Genomic DNA, 17,115 nt, shown 5'->3' on the forward strand with positions numbered 1-17,115 from the left:
AATTTAATTTAAATTTAATTTTTCTTATTGTATTAACAAAATTTTATTTAAAAAAATTAATACATAATAAAATACAATTAAAATGTATAAAAAATTCAATGTAATAAAAAAATCTTTAGATAAAATTTCTTTAGTCAATAAAAGGTATAGAAATAGTATATTATATCATTTATATAAAGTATCTCAATCTATTCGAACTGGGACTCTTGTATGTATTGATGTACTGCTTTGATAAATATATACTTGTGTTAAAATTGCAATATCAATTATAACTTGAAGAGTACTACAAACTTCAAATTGAATTGGAGCTTCTCTTATAATAAAATAACATGTTTTAAATGCATCACCTAATGTCCACATAGCAACCATAAAAATACTGTAATCATAAAAAAATAATTTAGAAATTTAAATATTAATTTTTAATTTAATATTATTCAAATAACTATTTATTATTAATTTTTTATTATTAATTCTTGTTATTACCTCATTCCATTAGTAGATTTATTAAAAAAATTACGTAGAAATTGTGGTATTCCAAGCATAGCTTCTGTCAATACTGCAAATAATCCAATAGTTTCAACAAATATTGGTATATCTATTAACAAATATGTTAATATTCCTATTAATGCCGCAAACAATAGCATAAAATCTAAATAAGATTGAAAATCTGTCCATTTCCAAAAAAAATTTGCATCAAAATCTAAACAAATTAAATTTAAATATAAGTTATAAATTTTGTATATACTATTATATATATATATTATTTTTATTTATTTTGTCATATTTAAATTTACCTAAAAATACACGTTCTCTAACTTTTATTACTTGATTTCTACTTTGTACACTTATACATAGTTTAATCATTATAAACATAGTAACAATCATAAATATACTTTGTAATAAAAGAGGTATTTCATAATGTTTCCCAAACCTGTAAAAAAATATATAATAAATTATTTGATATGACAAAAATATAGCAGATATATAAAACAAATATACAAACCAAAAGAAAATACGTAATGTATTAGCAATTAAAAGTGTAAGGCATACATAAAGAGAAAATCCTTCTGCACTATCTCTTTTTTTAATTTCTTTGTATTGTGGTACATATGGAATAATACCACCAAATATCATTGCTCCAGAAGCAATCCAATTTCCTAAATCCTTAATAGTTAATTGCTCATAAACATTATACATCATAATATTTTTGTTCTATTTTCATATTTTATTATCTATAATGTTTTGCAATATATATTTAATTCTAGGTTATGGCTCCAATCTTTTTAAATATCATATTGACAATGAATCATTAAAATCAAATAAACCTGATAATAAAAAAAAATGATAAATTGTGTAAATACATATTATCTGAAAAGCGATAATATATATATATATATATACATACCTTATAATGACTGACTTTTATTTAATATATAGTTTTAGTACAATTAAATATATTATTAAATCTATATATATATGTATGCATAAAAAATTTATAATTGTGAACATTGATAAACTAAAGAATTGATACAAAGTTTAGTTACCGACTATAGGTAACATAAATTGTGATACATTCAAGAATTTAAGTATTCAATTACAGATATAATTACAAATGAAGTATAGAATAGTATCGATAGGTATACAACAAAGTGAAGAATGATTATATTGTTGCTTAGTAACCCATAATAACAACTTTAAATTTATATATACGTGTACATTACAGTGTTTTTCATGTCATTATACATTTCATAAAATATAAATTTGTTGTCTTTGTATTAATCATTTAAAATTTTTGTAATATCTTTTAAATTATTACACTAAGCATAAGATAAGAAAAATTCATAGGCAAGCAAACTTGTTATAATTTTCAAGAAATGACAAGATGTAATAAGAGTGAAGTTAATCTTAAAAGCACTGGTAAAAATATATTTTTTTATTGTTCTATATCTTTTAATTTGATTGAAATATCGTCATTTTAAATAATTCAACAGATATATATTTTGCAAAATTATCTTTGTAACCCGTAAATTTATATTGAATAGTGTACAATCAAAATGGACAAAGTTATTTTGAGCAATTAACAGCGTACAATTCTATGAGCGCGCATTTGCGACGCATTTTACTAGCAAAATGTGTTGTAGATGCCAGAAACAAAACCTATATGCGTAAAAAAAAGCAAGCATGTAAACAAATTGGCTGGAAACCAAAATGTGCAAAAACAGATATTACAAATAATATAATTGATAAGTTGGCATATGATACTTCATATCATCCAGCGGTAAAAATTATTTATAAATATAATAATAATTATGCATAAAATATTACAATATATATATATGTAAGAAAAAATAATAAATTCGAATTGTTTCATTCATTAATAGGATTTTTTAAGAATGAATAATGGTTCAAAGTATTTTTGCCAGTGTCAAGCACAGAAATATTTTACTACTTGTTATGATTGTAATGCAATCTGTTCAAAACCAAAATTACATAATCACCTAGCTTATATTAATCCGATATATAAAATAAATGCTTCAGAGCCATTTATATCAAATAGTAGCAATATAAGAAAACAATGCACAGAATCAAATACTAATTATAGAAAAATATTTAATCCTATAAATACGAAAAGTGCATTGAAATTTCATGATGATAGGTAAGATCAAATTTTGCAATAAAAAAATTTACTTTGTTATTTAAATTCATTTTAATTATAGTTACTTACTTTATTTATTATTATATTAATCATTTATTTATTTAATTATTTTATTTAATTATTTATATTAATATAAATATACATAGATATGAAGAAAATTCAATATTATGTGAATCTTGTGGTCTTTTATCACAAAACATCAATGATGATCTTTCATCAGAAATTAGCACATCAAGAAGTGATGAAAATCCTGATCAATTTTATGATAATTTAATAGATAATCCAAAAATCGATGAAAAAGATGAAGAAGAAACATACGCTAAACTTATGTATGAAATTACACACGAAATAATAGTAAATGGTCTATATACTGATGATGAATTAAACAAAATATTCAAGAAATACATCGAAAAAAACAAAAAAGTTTTAGATATGGTTAGATATTTTAGATATTATATTATTTATTATTTAAATTTGTAAAATAATATTAAATATAATAATGCATATATAAATATAAAATAATATAATATATCATTAAATAGAATCGAATGTTATATGAAATTTATCAATTGAAACTTGCTTTGAATATATCGGATAATTCAGAAGAAGAAGATATAAATAATGTTGCATATGCTCAGCAATTATTAAATATTAGCAAAGTTCGACCACCAACACCACCGAAAGTTTTAAATGAAGATAGAGTAACTGAAAAATTAATGTGGTATCAAAAATTGGATAAAATCAAAAATAATTCAATAGGCAAAAAATCAGTTTTATTAGTTGATGCTAATCCTGAATTACGTGTAACTGAAAGAGATGTTTTAACATCATTAATAGAAGCTGATATCGATCCTGAACAAGCTCGAAAAATTTATAAAAAACTTTCCTTCAAAAGCAAAGATAATTTATTGGTTTGTTCAGTATAAACTACAGCTATATATAATTTACAAAATTTCATTAGAATTTCATTATCAGTGTGAATATTTTTTTTAGATTGACACGAATTCCATACAAGATTCAAATAATGAAATAGAAAAAAGCAATCAATTTAATTCCAATTTAATAGAATCATATAAGGTATGCAAAATAAAATGAACAGAAAAAGATATCTATATCAATCTTAGATAATCATAAAATATGATATTCTATTATTATAAATATAAATATTTTTTAGTTCGGAACGAAAATCGAAAAAGATGAAAATCAATTCAAAAATGAAAATTCAAATAATAAATATAGAATAGAAGAAAATGAACAATTTAATTCCAACTTCACAGAATATGAGGTAAACAAAATAAATAAAAAATATAAACGATCTTGTAGAATATAACGTTCCATTTTTATGAATATAAATATTTTTCAGATCAAAACGAAAATTGAAAAAGATGAAAATCAATTCAAAAATGAAAATTCAAACAATGAATGTAAAATAGAAGAAAACAATTTAAATTCTAATTTAACAGGACATGAGGTATGTAAAATAAATAAACACAAAAAATTTCTATGATTTGATGATCTTGTAGAACATAATATTCCATTTTATGAATATAAATATTTTTTAGATTGAAACGAAAATTAAAAAAGATGAAAATCAACTTAAAGATAAAAATTTAAAAAAAAAATATAGAGTGAAAGAAGACGAACAACTTAATTTTGATTTAAAAGAATCACATGATGTACAAATAAATGAGCAAGAAAAAGCTTCTATGACTGATGATCTTATAATATTAAAGAATAAAAAAGTACAAATATAAAAGAATAGATATATAATGCTGAACTAAGGAAATAAGTAACAATTTCTAAAATATATTTATATAAATTTAAATATTCATGTTGATTTTTCTATAAAGATATTATATTTTGACAAAAAAATTTAAATATAGTTATTTTTTCTTTTATTATTAAAAATAAGTATTACATAAATATTTTCATTTAATTCTTTTATATTATTGTTTCTATTTATCTTATTCAAACAAAATAAAATATATTATGAAAAAGTATATTTTACAGATGTACATATATAATTACAATATACATATATGTAATTAGATTCATTTGCAGTATTCATATATTAAATATATATATATCTCAATTATAACATATGTTTATATATAACATATATATGTATAAACATTTATATATATAAACATTTTATATATATATATATACACACGTTTACAATATTTGTAAAGATCATTATATTTAATGCATATATTGCATATGATACATTAGTTACAAAATTAAAACAATTATTGCTCTGATTTGTTCTTAATATATGTTTAAATGTAAATATACGTTTTTACTTATAACAAATTTATATATTTATAATGTTATTTAAAGTTTGATTTTAAATAATATTATATAAATTAAAAATTCATTATATAATTAAATAGTAAATATCGAAAAAATAAATTTAAAAATGTAAATTAATAATTTTTGATTCTATATTAAGAAATATAATTATTTCATGTAAATATATTATAAAATTCATTTTCAACCTAAAAAAATAATAAAAGAAATCTAAATTACAAAAACATATTAAAATAAGACAATTTCTTGAAACTTAATAGTAATAACAATATATAGTAAATATCACTTTTTTTCTATTAATAGAATTATATTCTATTATTCTTTCTTCTTAATATTAAGATTTGATAATAACTAATCTGATATAAGATAAAAATAATGTAAAAATAAAACAAAATATTATACAGAGTGCCCCATCACATCGAAAAATCGTTTAAATAGATAATTTATATTCTATACAATATTAAATTCATATATTTTATATATGAAAATAAAAAAAAAAAATTCATACAAACATATGCTCTATTTGATCTTATTTTTGAGTTATACTTATTTTATATTAAAATAATTTTATCAAAAAATTAATTGAACTATTTATAAATGAAACTTAATACCAGATATTTTTTTATATATAAAATGTTTATTGACGATATCGAAATAAATTTAGCAAAAAAATAAAGGCTTTTAAAAAATAATATTTGAAGAAATAAAGAAGATAAAATTAATTAATGATGAAACATTTAGCTCACATTTGAATGCAAAGTCATTTTGAATATTTTTAATGAAGATAAAAGATAAAAAAAAATAATGGTAAAAGAAATATATAATATAAAAAAGAAATTTATTATTTATTGTTTATATGAAAACAAAATCAAATAGAATATATGAACTTTTTTTTTATTTTTTTCATGTATTTATCCATCGAAGTATACGGGACATGCTGTATATAAGAAATTTAAATTACTTTTAAAATAAAATATATTACATGCTATAATAATTATTTAGTTATGAAGAAACAATTACCAAGTTTTATAAAAATTTTATATCTATCAGCTGTGATTTTTTAAAAAAAACCTAAAAAAAATGTTTTTTTATCAACTACCATCAGATGCATTTGAAGACGAATCTTCAAGTTCTGGAGCATCAGGACCTCTATTTAATATACTTAAAAGATCTGTGACATGCCTTATAGTAAAATCTGGTTGTGGATCTTCTCTTAATAAGAATGGTTTATCCACTGTTGGAATCCAAATTGTACTACCTAAACCTGCTTCTATTCCACCTAGATAAAAATAATGACAAATCATTTTTTTATGATATTAATTCAAAATGCAAATATGATATTTGAATATAATATTTCTTAATAATTAACGCGTTGTGTAATGAAAATATACGATAATAATATAATACCTAGAATATCAGTTTCCAATTTGTCACCAACCATTACACAACTGTCTGGTTTAACATTTAAAAATCGACACGCTTTTCGAAATATTTCTCTTTCAGGTTTTTCCCATGGTAAATCTCCTGATACAAGAATTATATCGAAATATTGTTCGAGTGAAAGTTTTCGTATTTTTTCCCATTGTGCATTAGAAGGACCATTAGTAATCAAACCTAAGAGATATTTTATCCTCAACTGACGAAGCATAGAAATTACATCTGATGCCAACGTCAAATAATAATATCGTAGATATAACCATCGTTCGTAAATTTTTCTTGCTAGATATGAGTATTTTTCTCCAAGAGCTTTACTCCATAAAGTTATGCGCCAAATATCCAAAGTATGAACTACATTGTCAGGACATTTTCTAAAGAGCTTCAAATATGTTGTTGTAATCTTTATAGATATATCTTCAGGAATACCATATTCTTGTGTTAGTTCCTCAGCCAACTGCAGATAAAGTTAAAATATCATTTATTAGATGTTATTCATTTTATGATATATAAATCAAGCAGTATAAAATAATGAACAAAATACAAAATACACACTAAAGGAAAATGAATGATTTCCACATTCAACACAGTCTAAAATAAGATATTTTAATAATTAAAAAAAATTATAAATGTTAAAAATTAATTTTATAAATATATTCAAAAATCACATATTGAATGTGGATTTTAATGGTTGAACCAAGCTCTTGGGAAGAAGGATACAAACGATCAGTTAGGAGTTTAGGTCACTTAATTCAGTTTTTGATGATTACCTAGAAAATGCATTGATTCATTGAAATACTCGAGCCGATTAGTGGACACTCGAAGTGGCACCCGCGGTCGTTGCTGTAATCACAACAAAATCAGTTGTGCCAACAACAAATTTATATTATTCCAACTTTCAAAACTTTACTCAATTGGATATTAAACATTTATACTTATTACTGCAGATTTTGTCATACATCATGTTAAAATAAGAGATAACTTATACATGATTATGATTTAGGAAGTTTATCAAATTTAATTGTTAATTTAATTTTTAAATAGAAAGGAAGGTAATATTTTAAAAGATAAAATTTTAAAAACAATTTATTTTAATAAAAAAACCATTTATTACTTTACAATGCCATTCATGTATACATAAATTTATCAAATATGTACATTTTTAAAGTATATAAATTTTAAATATTATCAAACTTATACAAATTTTCAAATAGTTTATGAATTAATATAAAATGTAAAAAAAAATTTATTTCAACATATATTATATCAATATTTAAATTCGTAAAATTATTTAATAAATAGAAATTGATAAATCTTTTGCTTGCCAAAAAACTATTCTTACATATGATTACTAACAAAATTTATATTTGATATATGAAATTTTAGTTCACAGGATTGCAAAATTGTAGTTACTAAAATTAACTACTTGAACATAAATATTACTATTTAATAAAATGAATTATTTTTATTGTGTTTTTATTATAATATGAACATATATATATATATATATATATATATATATATATATATATATATATATAAAATTTAGAAATTCAAATAACTTGATAATAATTTTGTTTTATATAATATAATGTAAAAAACATATATAATATGTATACACAAATAAACATATTACTTGATAACATAAGAATGGATTAACTATTTCAGCTATTTTATCAATATAAATATAAATATTTTCATTCAAAATATAATAGAATGTTTTTAGTCTCCAAAGAGATGTTTTCCCAGTTCCATCATACGATGATTTCTGCATACAGTTAAAGCTCCACGTTTCTTCAAAACAGAAGCAACATTTTCATCTGCTTTAACCAAATGACATAAAAGATCTTCAAAAGCAAATTTTACATTTGGCTGAAGACTTCCTATCTTTATTTTCTTGAGGATTTCAATAATTTCTTCTACCCAACCTGACTCAAGAGTAAATTGTGAAAGCCAAGGTATGACTTGTAAGACTCCAGCCATTGTTTGCATTCCAAGAAACCATAATTCCATAAGTTCTAACCATTTTTCTTTATATGACATGGCAACAACAAGTTCAGTTGGATCATTGCTTTCATCAATTATATATGCATCCCATAAAAATCTTATAGTAGCTTGAATATATCGACAAATAGAAAAATCATTTTTCTTAATACGTATTGCTTGCTGTTTCAATAATAACAATCCCAAAACTGCAAGATGACCATGCAATACTAGATTTTCAGGAATTTGTTTAAGTTCTGGAAGATTATTGAAAATAAATTTCAATAAAGAAATAAATGTTGGTGATTCTTCTACTAATTTTGCTTCTAATACGGTAATGTTCATTAAAACATTACACACAGAAACCATGGCTGTCCTTGAATCTTTTATTTCTTCTGATAGATGAAGTTCTAAATCTTCTTTTTCTGGTTCTTTTAAAATTTTTAATCTTTCTGATTTTGGTATTGGTGGTTTTTTTTGATGAACAATTGTCCAATGATAAGATAAACATTCAAACAAGACTTCTTCTTGTTTATGTTGAATTAAAATTTTTCTAGCATCTTCTTCTACAGCTAAATAACATAATGCTGGCAATAAAAGTCTCAATAAATCAATTTCACTTAAAGGATCATGAATAACTGATTCTCCAGATGATGTTGCTTCATCACTTTTAAGTTTCGCATTTGCTTTAGCCTTTTCCGTTAATTTTCTATTTCTATATGCATAAAATGTATCATTAGCTATAGTTAAAACATAAGGTAAAACTGTATAAACTTGAGAACGCATAGCTGTTGTTTCTTGGGCAAGCCATGCTGCCAGTACTCTTACTACAGCACAAATAAATATTCTTTCTTTAATATCTGTTATTTCTTTCATCTTGGATACTGCTGTGAGTAAACCTATAATTGCAGCAAATGCTCCTTTTAAAACAGTATATAATGATTGTTTTTCTTTCTGATCTAAATCCAACTGATCATTGGTAATATATGCAAGAGAAATTTCAATAATAATAAAACAAGATGTTATTAAATCTGCATTTGTCATTATACTTTTCAATTGTTTTCCTTCTATTTGCATTCTAACTTCTATAGATGTTAGTTGAATTAATAATAATAAAAATACTTTTGGTTTTTCTTTATCTAATAAAGTCCATTCTGCTCCTAATAAATCTAGCATTACAGAAGCAAGTTTTAATGCTGGATCACGTTGATTTTTGCTTATTTTTGATCCAAGAATATCAGATAAAGCTTTATGTATACTAGAAGGCCAAGATTCTTCTTTAGCAGTTTTACTAATTATATCCTTTGTACAAGACATTAGTAAAGCTTGCAAAATTGTACATAATTCAAATTTTCTTTCTGTATGATCTGTTTCAAAATCTAATGCAATCTTATTTATTATAGCATGAAAAGGTGCAGTATCTGTTGCATCCCATGCTTCTGTACTAAATCTTTGAACTAAAGTAACTAAAATGTTTAAGGCCTTATCTGTTTGAAAACTTTTTTCTGAATAAATATCACACATTTTTGCAATAGCTTTATGTTCAATTAAAACTTGTTGTCCAGGAGAATATTGTGCAATATTTTGCAAACATGTATATGCTTCACTAACAATAATTAACATATTATCATCTGCATCTTCATCAGCTTTTGATACAATTTCAAGTAATGCAGGTACATGAACAATCATATCAGGGTGAGAAGCTAATTCTGATTCGCCACAAAATGCAGAAAGTATAGATAGTGCTACAGATTTATATACTTGTGGAGGACAATCTACAGGAACTACTTGTGTAGATAACAATTTTGTTAAAAATTTAGTTCCAATAGCTTCAAATAACATTTTTTTTTCTGTTACTGTACAATCTTTACTATCCACCAATTTTGTAATCATAAATAAAGCAGCAAATTTTTCTGAATCAGATTCAACAGACTTTAAAATAGTCACATGCTTTTTCACATTCTTTGAAATACTCATGGTTATAATTTACTTTATTACAATTTAAAATGTAATTATAATTTAAATATTTTTATAATTTTACTTTTTTTATATGATAACAATCTCCCAAATAAAATATAAAATATTAGAATATTAATATTTACCCAATAATATTTAACAAAGATTTAATAAAACTTGCATCTTTCACATGTCACAGCTAAAAGCCAACTGGCAGTACTCCCAAACTTCCAAATCAAACCCCTTACGACTAGCCTTGCCCTTTGACACACTCACTTAAGCAGACAGAAATAAAGTTGTACTACCACAAATACTATTCCACAAACATATATAATTATTATTCAAATATGAATTGTTATTAGTATAAGGTTAACAATTTTCTTTAATTTTTTTTAGTTTGCTGTCAATTTTTAGTTTATCAATATCAATTACTTATTTATTAAAAAATAATATTAAAAATTATTCAAAATAATTTTATTTAATAGAATTTCATTGGAAAAAGATTTTAAATATATATATATAATCCTAGCATAACCTTTTCCGCATAATACAACGTGTGAATATAATTACGTTATACAACTAATTGTATCTTAAGAACGTCAAAATCTTTAGTAACGTGCTTACACGCTTTATCTACGTTATGTTGAGCGTCTGGACAGTAGGATCGGTCGAAAATAACCGTCCGAGAGAAAGCACTATATCAGGGAGTCGGCTCGTATTACACAGAAGTTTCTATTTTCGTCGATCTTCGTATCCAAACGAAATTGAGAGATTAAATGTAAATTTAATTACCATAAGATATTTTTTGAAACAATAAAAAATCTATTATAAAAGAAGAAATATATAAAATAATTAATAAATTAATAAAATGAGTGACCTTTACATTTTTCTAATTTCGAATAAAAAATTGAACTACTTTTCGCGCACTCTCCAGGAATGACATATATATATGTATATATATATACACATACACACATTTCTAGTATATTAACCAATACTGACCGTTTATATATGTACACGCATACAGTTTTTGACACCAATAAAATTTCAAATATTTTAGCATACCTTTCGACATGTTTGATTGTCGCCTTTTCTGGTTTCGATGAGAGTATTGTCCAGATCAAAAAACACAGCGCTTATAGTTATGTTTGATGAACAAAAATGCTTCTTATGCAAAGTCGCCATTTTTATTGTATATAATAAATATGTTGTCAATCCAACGATGTTTCAACAAAGAATCGCGCATGAAAACATGTAGTGTTCATATAACAGTCCCCTTTTAAGAACACTTTAGGGATAAATATACAATTATCTTAATGGTCAGACGTCAGAACAGATATAATCTGTCTCGTCTCGACCTAATGCCTTTCGTTCCTGACCTTTTTCTCTTCCTTGATTTCATTTCGAATGAAGAGACATCTTTAATAGAAACTTATAATGTTGATTGTCGATAAATGCGTAATCTAGTTTTTAGATTAAATTATATAGATTTACAGTAAAATAAAATATTATCAACAGAGTTAATTAAAAATATAAATTTTTATTCATATATTTTTTTATTTTATTCATATATTTACTTTGAATATAATAATAATATTATTAATAACATAATTGTCAAATATTAATAATATTAATAATAGTAAATATATTAGAAAAATTTGTAAATTACAATAAATTATTAAATATTTATTTATTTACTATAATTATTTATGAATTTAGTATTAAACAGTATATTATTTTTTAGGATAATAAATAATAATGCAAATTACATAAATTAAAACTACTTTGACATCAGTAATGGCGTCATAATATTTTGGCGCAAAGATAATACTTGCTTTGAATTCTTATTTTTGCATTAATAATTTTTATTATTTAAAGTGTATATTATATTATAAAATGTCAGCTATGGCATCTACTGCTAGTCTTCAAGGAGATGAAGAATTTGAAGAATATAATCCACAAGCAAAATTAATAAAAACTTTAGAAGTAATTTTTTTTTGTAACCTATATATATTACTTTTTTTCATTATAATTTTTAGATATTTATATGAAAGCATTTATATGATTAACTTATATTAAAATATAAAAATTATTTAATATATTTTTTGTTTAGGGAAATGGCATAACAGCAGGAGATGTAAAAAAATTAGAAGAAGCTGGTTATTATACTGTGGAAGCTGTAGCATATGCTCCTAAGAAATGTTTAATTGCTATCAAAGGAATTAGTGAAGCTAAAGCAGATAAAATTTTACAAGAAGCATCAAAATTAGTTGTAATGGGATTTAAAAGTGCGACTGAAATTCATCAAACTCGATCAAATATAGTTTTTGTAACTACTGGTTCCAGTGAATTAGATAGATTATTAGGAGGTGGTATAGAAACAGGTTCTATTACAGAAATATTTGGAGAATTTAGATCAGGAAAGACTCAGTTATGTCATACACTTGCAGTCAATTGTCAATTACCTATAGATATGGGAGGTGCAGAAGGAAAATGTCTTTATATAGATACAGAAGGAACTTTTAGACCTGAAAGATTAATTGCTGTTGCTGAAAGATATAAAATTGCAGGAGATTCTGTATTAGATAATGTAGCATGTGCTAGAGCTTATAATACAGATCATCAAACTCAACTATTAATTCAAGCTAGTGCTATGATGACAGAATCTAGATATGCATTATTGATAGTAGATAGTGCAACTGGTTTATATAGAACTGAATATTCTGGAAGAGGAGAATTAGCTGCTAGACAAATGCATTTAGGCAGATTTCTTAGAATGTTACTTAGACTAGCTGATGAACATGGTGTTGCTGTTGTTATAACCAATCAAGTTGTGGCACAAGTTGATGGTGCAGCTAGTATGTTTGGAGGAGATCAAAAAAAACCAATTGGAGGTCACATCATAGCTCATGCAAGTACTACAAGATTATATCTACGTAAAGGTAGAGGTGAAACTAGAATATGTAAAATTTATGATTCACCTTGTTTGCCTGAAAGCGAAGCAATGTTTGCAATAAATGCAGATGGCATTGGAGATGTTAAAGAATAAAAGACTTATTATTTTTTTATAAAAATCTATTTGTAAAAAAAATGTTTAAAATATGCCTTCCAAGAAAAATAATTTAATTTTTGTATTTAATATAATTACACTTTAAACTTTAAAGTTATCTAATTTGTTTTATTTTATAAAAATAATGAATAAATAACATTATTATTAAATAACTATTGTGGTATATACAAAACTGTAATGAGAAAAATTAAATATAAAAAAAAATATATATTATATAATATAATTTATCATATTATATGATAAAATTTAATTTGTTTATATTTTTAATAATAAATTTGAATTTTATATTAAATATTTGTAAAGGAAAATTAGAAAATTTAAATTAAAAAAATAATTTAAAATCCATTATTAATCACTTGTAACTTTTGATAGAAGGTTAAGAACTAGATTATCTAGGAAATTTTGATAATTGTTCTTTTAAAGATTTAAAAAATGATAGTTTATTATGTAATAATTTAATTATAAATAAGTTTAATTTTGTACATATGTATATATAAAAATACAATTAGTTGTTTTTATTAACATTTTTTGGTTATTTTGGATAAATTGTAATGTTTAAATTATAATTTAATAAATGTGGAGATATGTTGTACACGTGGCCATTTTATTGGCAGAAGATTGTTTCGAAAACCAAGCTTCAACATTTCGTACGGACTTTTTCATTTAATATAACTGTTAAAATAAAAAAAAGTGGATCTATAATTTTAAATACAAATAAAAAAATTAAGCATTTCGAAAATAATTTTATTTCAAGGTGGGTTATGTGTCGTTTGATTTGTCATTGCTTTACATATATATATATATATATATATATATTTAGTGTATGTGTATATATACTTTTATATATATATATATATATATATTTAGTATATGTGTATATATACTTTTATATATTTACATATGCATATAACATATGTATAAAAAAGTCTAAATTTTTATTATTACGTCTATTTTTTAATATTTTTTCTAAAATGTTATAATTACAAAATATTCTGTTAAATTTATTAATTTAATAATACCATATTGTTTATATTTATATATAAATTTATATAGAATTTAAAATATAATCAATAAATTTATTAAATTAGAACATTATATTTTAGTGTAAAATTATTGTCTACGAATATGAGTGAAGATATTTCTTTATTTACTTTACCAAATAAGCAACCGATAATTGCATTAGAATGTGATACTGCATTTAATGCTTTAACAAAAAATGAAAAATTATATGCACATTATTTAAGTCAAGCTGCATGGAATGGTGGTCTTATTGTATTTGTCCAAACTTCTCCAGAATCACCATTAATATTTGCTCTACTACATAAAATCTTTATATCTGAAACAATAAATGAATTGAAAAATTCTGCATTTAATGTTAATGTTAATGAAGATGAATTTACAGTAAGTTTTATATTAAATAGTAATTTTATTTTTTTAAATATAATATTAATTGTACAATTATTTCATATTTTTAGGCATTTTTAGTATATTCATGTGGAATTTTTGCAAATGCTGGTAATTATAAATCTTTTGGTGATAGTAAAATCATTCCAAATTTACCTAAGGATAAATTTGAAACTATAATAAAAGTTTCAAAAGCATATAAAAATAATTCCAAAAACATTGAAGAAATTTGGAATAAAATTCAAAATATAATATATTCTATTAAAGGAAAATTAAAATCTTTAGGATTGAGTGAGAAGGGAATTACAACTTATTTTTCTGCTAATTGCACAGAAAAAGATGCAGAGTTAGTTAATGATTTTATGCAAAGTAAAGGATTAGAATGTTATAATACAAGATGCTTTAAAATAGCAAATGATCATAATGATTCTAAATTTGATATATATGAAATTAGATTAGCTTCTGTGGAAACCAATAATGATTCTAATATTACTTTGTCAGAAGAAGTATTTAAAAATGCAAAATTTAGAATTACAAGAGGAGATTACAGTAAACTTTTGATTCCAGTTGTTCATAATCTTCAAAAAGCAAAAGAATATGCGGTAAATGAAATTGAAAAAAATATGTTAAATAAGTACATAGAACACTTTCAAACTGGATCTTTACAAGATCACAAAGATGGTTCTCGTTTATGGATTAAAGATAAAGGACCAGTTATAGAAACTTATATAGGTTTTATTGAAACTTATAGAGATCCAGCAGGTCAAAGAGGAGAATTTGAAGGATTTGTAGCAATGGTAAATAAAGAAATGTCCAAAAAATTTGCTACATTGGTAACTAATGCAGAAAAATTTATACCAAAACTCCCTTGGGGCAAAGATTTTGAAAAAGATGAATTTCTAAGACCTGATTTTACTTCATTGGATGTTTTAACATTCTCGGGATCTGGTATTCCTGCAGGTATAAATATTCCAAATTATGATGAAATTAGACAATCAGAAGGATTTAAAAATGTTTCTTTGGGTAATGTAATTCCTGCAAATATGAAATTAGATGTAATACCATTTTTATCTCAACATGATCAAACTTTGATGAATACTTATAGAGTAGCTAGTTTTGAAGTGCAAGTTGCTTTGCATGAACTTCTTGGTCATGGAACAGGTAAATTATTGAAACAATTAGAATCTGGTTCATATAATTTCAATATTGGAAAAATAAAAAATCCTTTTACTGGAGAATTAATAAATAAATATTTTTTACCTGGTGAAACATATGATTCGAAATTTGGGTCATTGGGATCATCTTATGAGGAATGCAGAGCAGAAGCAGTTGGATTATATTTATCTTTAGAAAAAGATATATTAAGTATATTTGGATATGAAGGTTCTGAAGCAGATGATATAATATATGTAAATTGGTTATGTTTATTATGGACCGGTTGTGCAAAAGCTTTAGAAATGTATCAACCATCAACTGGAAAATGGTTGCAAGCTCATTCTCAAGCAAGATATGTTTTACTTAGAGTTTGTTTAGAAGCTGGCAATGATTTTGTTGATGTTGTAGAATCTGAGCCTGGAAAGAATTTATTATTAACTGTTAATAGAACAAAAATTTTAACAGTTGGTAAAAAAGCAATTGGAGATTTTTTAACTAAATTACAAATTTATAAAAGTACAGGTGATATTGAAGCAGCCAGAAAAATGTATGAAAAATATAGTGAAGTACCTGAAATAGGACCACATCCATGGGCACGTTGGAGGGATATAGTTTTAGCTCACAAAGAACCCCGAAAGATATTTGTACAATCTAATACATTCATTAATGGTTTGTATTTAAATAATAATATATATTACAAAATTTTACAATTATACTACTATTATATAATTTGTTTATTGTGAAAATAGATGAAAATGAAGTACAATTGAGAAACTATGAACCCAATTTTGCTGGATTGATTCAATCTTGGATAGAAAGATTTCCTTCTACAGATATTTCGCAAACACTTATTGAAATTATGGAAAAAGATAAACAACATTTTATATTCGAGGATAATTAATTATTTAATACAAATATTACAAAAATATTTTTTGTTTTTTTGATATATATTTTTTGTTTATTTGATATATACTGTAACATTTGTATATGTATATGTGGATAAGAATCATAACCATAAAAAACAATGCCATTTATTGTTTTTATAAATATTTTATTGAATAAGAATTTTGTATAAAATAAATTTATTACAAATATTTAACAAATATCTTAAAATAAAATATATTCTCAAAAATATAAAAACATTTCT

The 17,115-nt window shown here is 23.2% G+C and overlaps 6 protein-coding genes across 8 annotated transcripts; 3 read left to right on the plus strand and 3 right to left on the minus strand.

Moving 5' to 3' along the window:
* Positions 1-183: 183 nt before the first annotated feature.
* LOC552383 (PQ-loop repeat-containing protein 1) lies at positions 184-1,200 on the minus strand. Its single transcript, XM_624757.5, has 4 exons — positions 1,004-1,200; positions 795-931; positions 484-700; positions 184-376 (listed from the first exon to the last, which is right to left on the minus strand). The coding sequence occupies exons 1-4, from the start codon at positions 1,198-1,200 to the stop codon at positions 184-186; spliced, it is 744 nt and encodes a 247-aa protein (XP_624760.2).
* Positions 1,201-1,452: 252 nt separating this feature from the next.
* Positions 1,453-4,383, plus strand: LOC100578298 (probable serine/threonine-protein kinase DDB_G0283337). Of its 3 annotated transcripts, none has more exons than XM_016912455.2 (8): positions 1,453-1,917; positions 2,142-2,278; positions 2,382-2,656; positions 2,803-3,091; positions 3,199-3,567; positions 3,650-3,733; positions 3,831-3,941; positions 4,020-4,383. In XM_016912455.2, the coding sequence occupies exons 1-8, from the start codon at positions 1,875-1,877 to the stop codon at positions 4,161-4,163; spliced, it is 1,452 nt and encodes a 483-aa protein (XP_016767944.1). In that variant the 5' UTR covers positions 1,453-1,874; the 3' UTR covers positions 4,164-4,383. The 3 variants fall into 3 exon arrangements, with proteins under 3 accessions (XP_016767944.1, XP_016767943.1, XP_016767942.1); XM_016912454.2 differs by having other exon boundaries at positions 1,456-1,917; positions 1,992-2,278; XM_016912453.2 differs by having other exon boundaries at positions 1,456-1,917; positions 2,043-2,278.
* Positions 4,384-6,022: 1,639 nt separating this feature from the next.
* Positions 6,023-11,405, minus strand: LOC552430 (N-acylneuraminate-9-phosphatase). The gene is made up of 4 exons (XM_016912262.2): positions 10,964-11,405; positions 7,171-7,243; positions 6,374-6,857; positions 6,023-6,245 (listed from the first exon to the last, which is right to left on the minus strand). The coding sequence occupies exons 3-4, from the start codon at positions 6,612-6,614 to the stop codon at positions 6,058-6,060; spliced, it is 429 nt and encodes a 142-aa protein (XP_016767751.1). The 5' UTR covers positions 6,615-6,857; positions 7,171-7,243; positions 10,964-11,405; the 3' UTR covers positions 6,023-6,057.
* LOC102654127 (neurochondrin homolog) lies at positions 7,962-11,540 on the minus strand. The gene is made up of 2 exons (XM_006567636.3): positions 11,405-11,540; positions 7,962-10,614 (listed from the first exon to the last, which is right to left on the minus strand). The coding sequence occupies exon 2, from the start codon at positions 10,358-10,360 to the stop codon at positions 8,123-8,125; it is 2,238 nt and encodes a 745-aa protein (XP_006567699.1). The 5' UTR covers positions 10,361-10,614; positions 11,405-11,540; the 3' UTR covers positions 7,962-8,122.
* Positions 11,541-12,117: 577 nt separating this feature from the next.
* On the plus strand, positions 12,118-13,413 carry LOC552450 (DNA repair protein RAD51 homolog A). Its single transcript, XM_624824.6, has 2 exons — positions 12,118-12,325; positions 12,453-13,413. Exons 1-2 carry the CDS (start codon positions 12,236-12,238, stop codon positions 13,386-13,388), a joined length of 1,026 nt encoding a protein of 341 aa, XP_624827.3. The 5' UTR covers positions 12,118-12,235; the 3' UTR covers positions 13,389-13,413.
* Positions 13,414-13,781: 368 nt separating this feature from the next.
* Positions 13,782-17,062, plus strand: LOC412232 (dipeptidyl peptidase 3). Its single transcript, XM_395694.6, has 4 exons — positions 13,782-14,163; positions 14,513-14,810; positions 14,885-16,637; positions 16,718-17,062. Exons 1-4 carry the CDS (start codon positions 13,994-13,996, stop codon positions 16,867-16,869), a joined length of 2,373 nt encoding a protein of 790 aa, XP_395694.2. The 5' UTR covers positions 13,782-13,993; the 3' UTR covers positions 16,870-17,062.
* The last annotated feature ends 53 nt before the right edge of the window (positions 17,063-17,115 follow it).

Source organism: Apis mellifera, linkage group LG5 (genome assembly GCF_003254395.2).
Source record: "Apis mellifera strain DH4 linkage group LG5, Amel_HAv3.1, whole genome shotgun sequence".
Classification (NCBI taxonomy): Eukaryota; Metazoa; Arthropoda; class Insecta; order Hymenoptera; family Apidae; genus Apis; species Apis mellifera.

Excerpts from the sequence above, each read along its gene's own strand:
- LOC552383 (XM_624757.5), bottom strand. The coding sequence starts at position 1,200 with ATGATGTATAATGTTTATGAGCAATTAACTATTAAGGATTTAGGAAAT. Across the intron at positions 932-1,003 it reads ACATTACGTATTTTCTTTTG|GTTTGGGAAACATTATGAAA; the intron begins GTTTGTATATTT and ends ATTTTTTTACAG. Across the intron at positions 701-794 it reads TAGAGAACGTGTATTTTTAG|ATTTTGATGCAAATTTTTTT; the intron begins GTAAATTTAAAT and ends TAATTTGTTTAG.
- LOC100578298 (XM_016912453.2), top strand. The coding sequence starts at position 1,875 with ATGACAAGATGTAATAAGAGTGAAGTTAATCTTAAAAGCACTG. Across the intron at positions 1,918-2,042 it reads AGTTAATCTTAAAAGCACTG|TGTACAATCAAAATGGACAA; the intron begins GTAAAAATATAT and ends TATATTGAATAG. Across the intron at positions 3,942-4,019 it reads CCAACTTCACAGAATATGAG|ATCAAAACGAAAATTGAAAA; the intron begins GTAAACAAAATA and ends AATATTTTTCAG.
- LOC552430 (XM_016912262.2), bottom strand. The coding sequence starts at position 6,614 with ATGCTTCGTCAGTTGAGGATAAAATATCTCTTAGGTTTGATTACTAAT. Across the intron at positions 6,246-6,373 it reads ATTGGAAACTGATATTCTAG|GTGGAATAGAAGCAGGTTTA; the intron begins GTATTATATTAT and ends ATTTTTATCTAG.
- LOC102654127 (XM_006567636.3), bottom strand. The coding sequence starts at position 10,360 with ATGAGTATTTCAAAGAATGTGAAAAAGCATGTGACTATTTTAAAGTCT.
- LOC552450 (XM_624824.6), top strand. The coding sequence starts at position 12,236 with ATGTCAGCTATGGCATCTACTGCTAGTCTTCAAGGAGATGAAGAATTT. Across the intron at positions 12,326-12,452 it reads AATTAATAAAAACTTTAGAA|GGAAATGGCATAACAGCAGG; the intron begins GTAATTTTTTTT and ends TTTTTTGTTTAG.
- LOC412232 (XM_395694.6), top strand. The coding sequence starts at position 13,994 with ATGTTGTACACGTGGCCATTTTATTGGCAGAAGATTGTTTCGAAAACC. Across the intron at positions 14,164-14,512 it reads GAAAATAATTTTATTTCAAG|TGTAAAATTATTGTCTACGA; the intron begins GTGGGTTATGTG and ends ATTATATTTTAG. Across the intron at positions 16,638-16,717 it reads ATCTAATACATTCATTAATG|ATGAAAATGAAGTACAATTG; the intron begins GTTTGTATTTAA and ends TTGTGAAAATAG.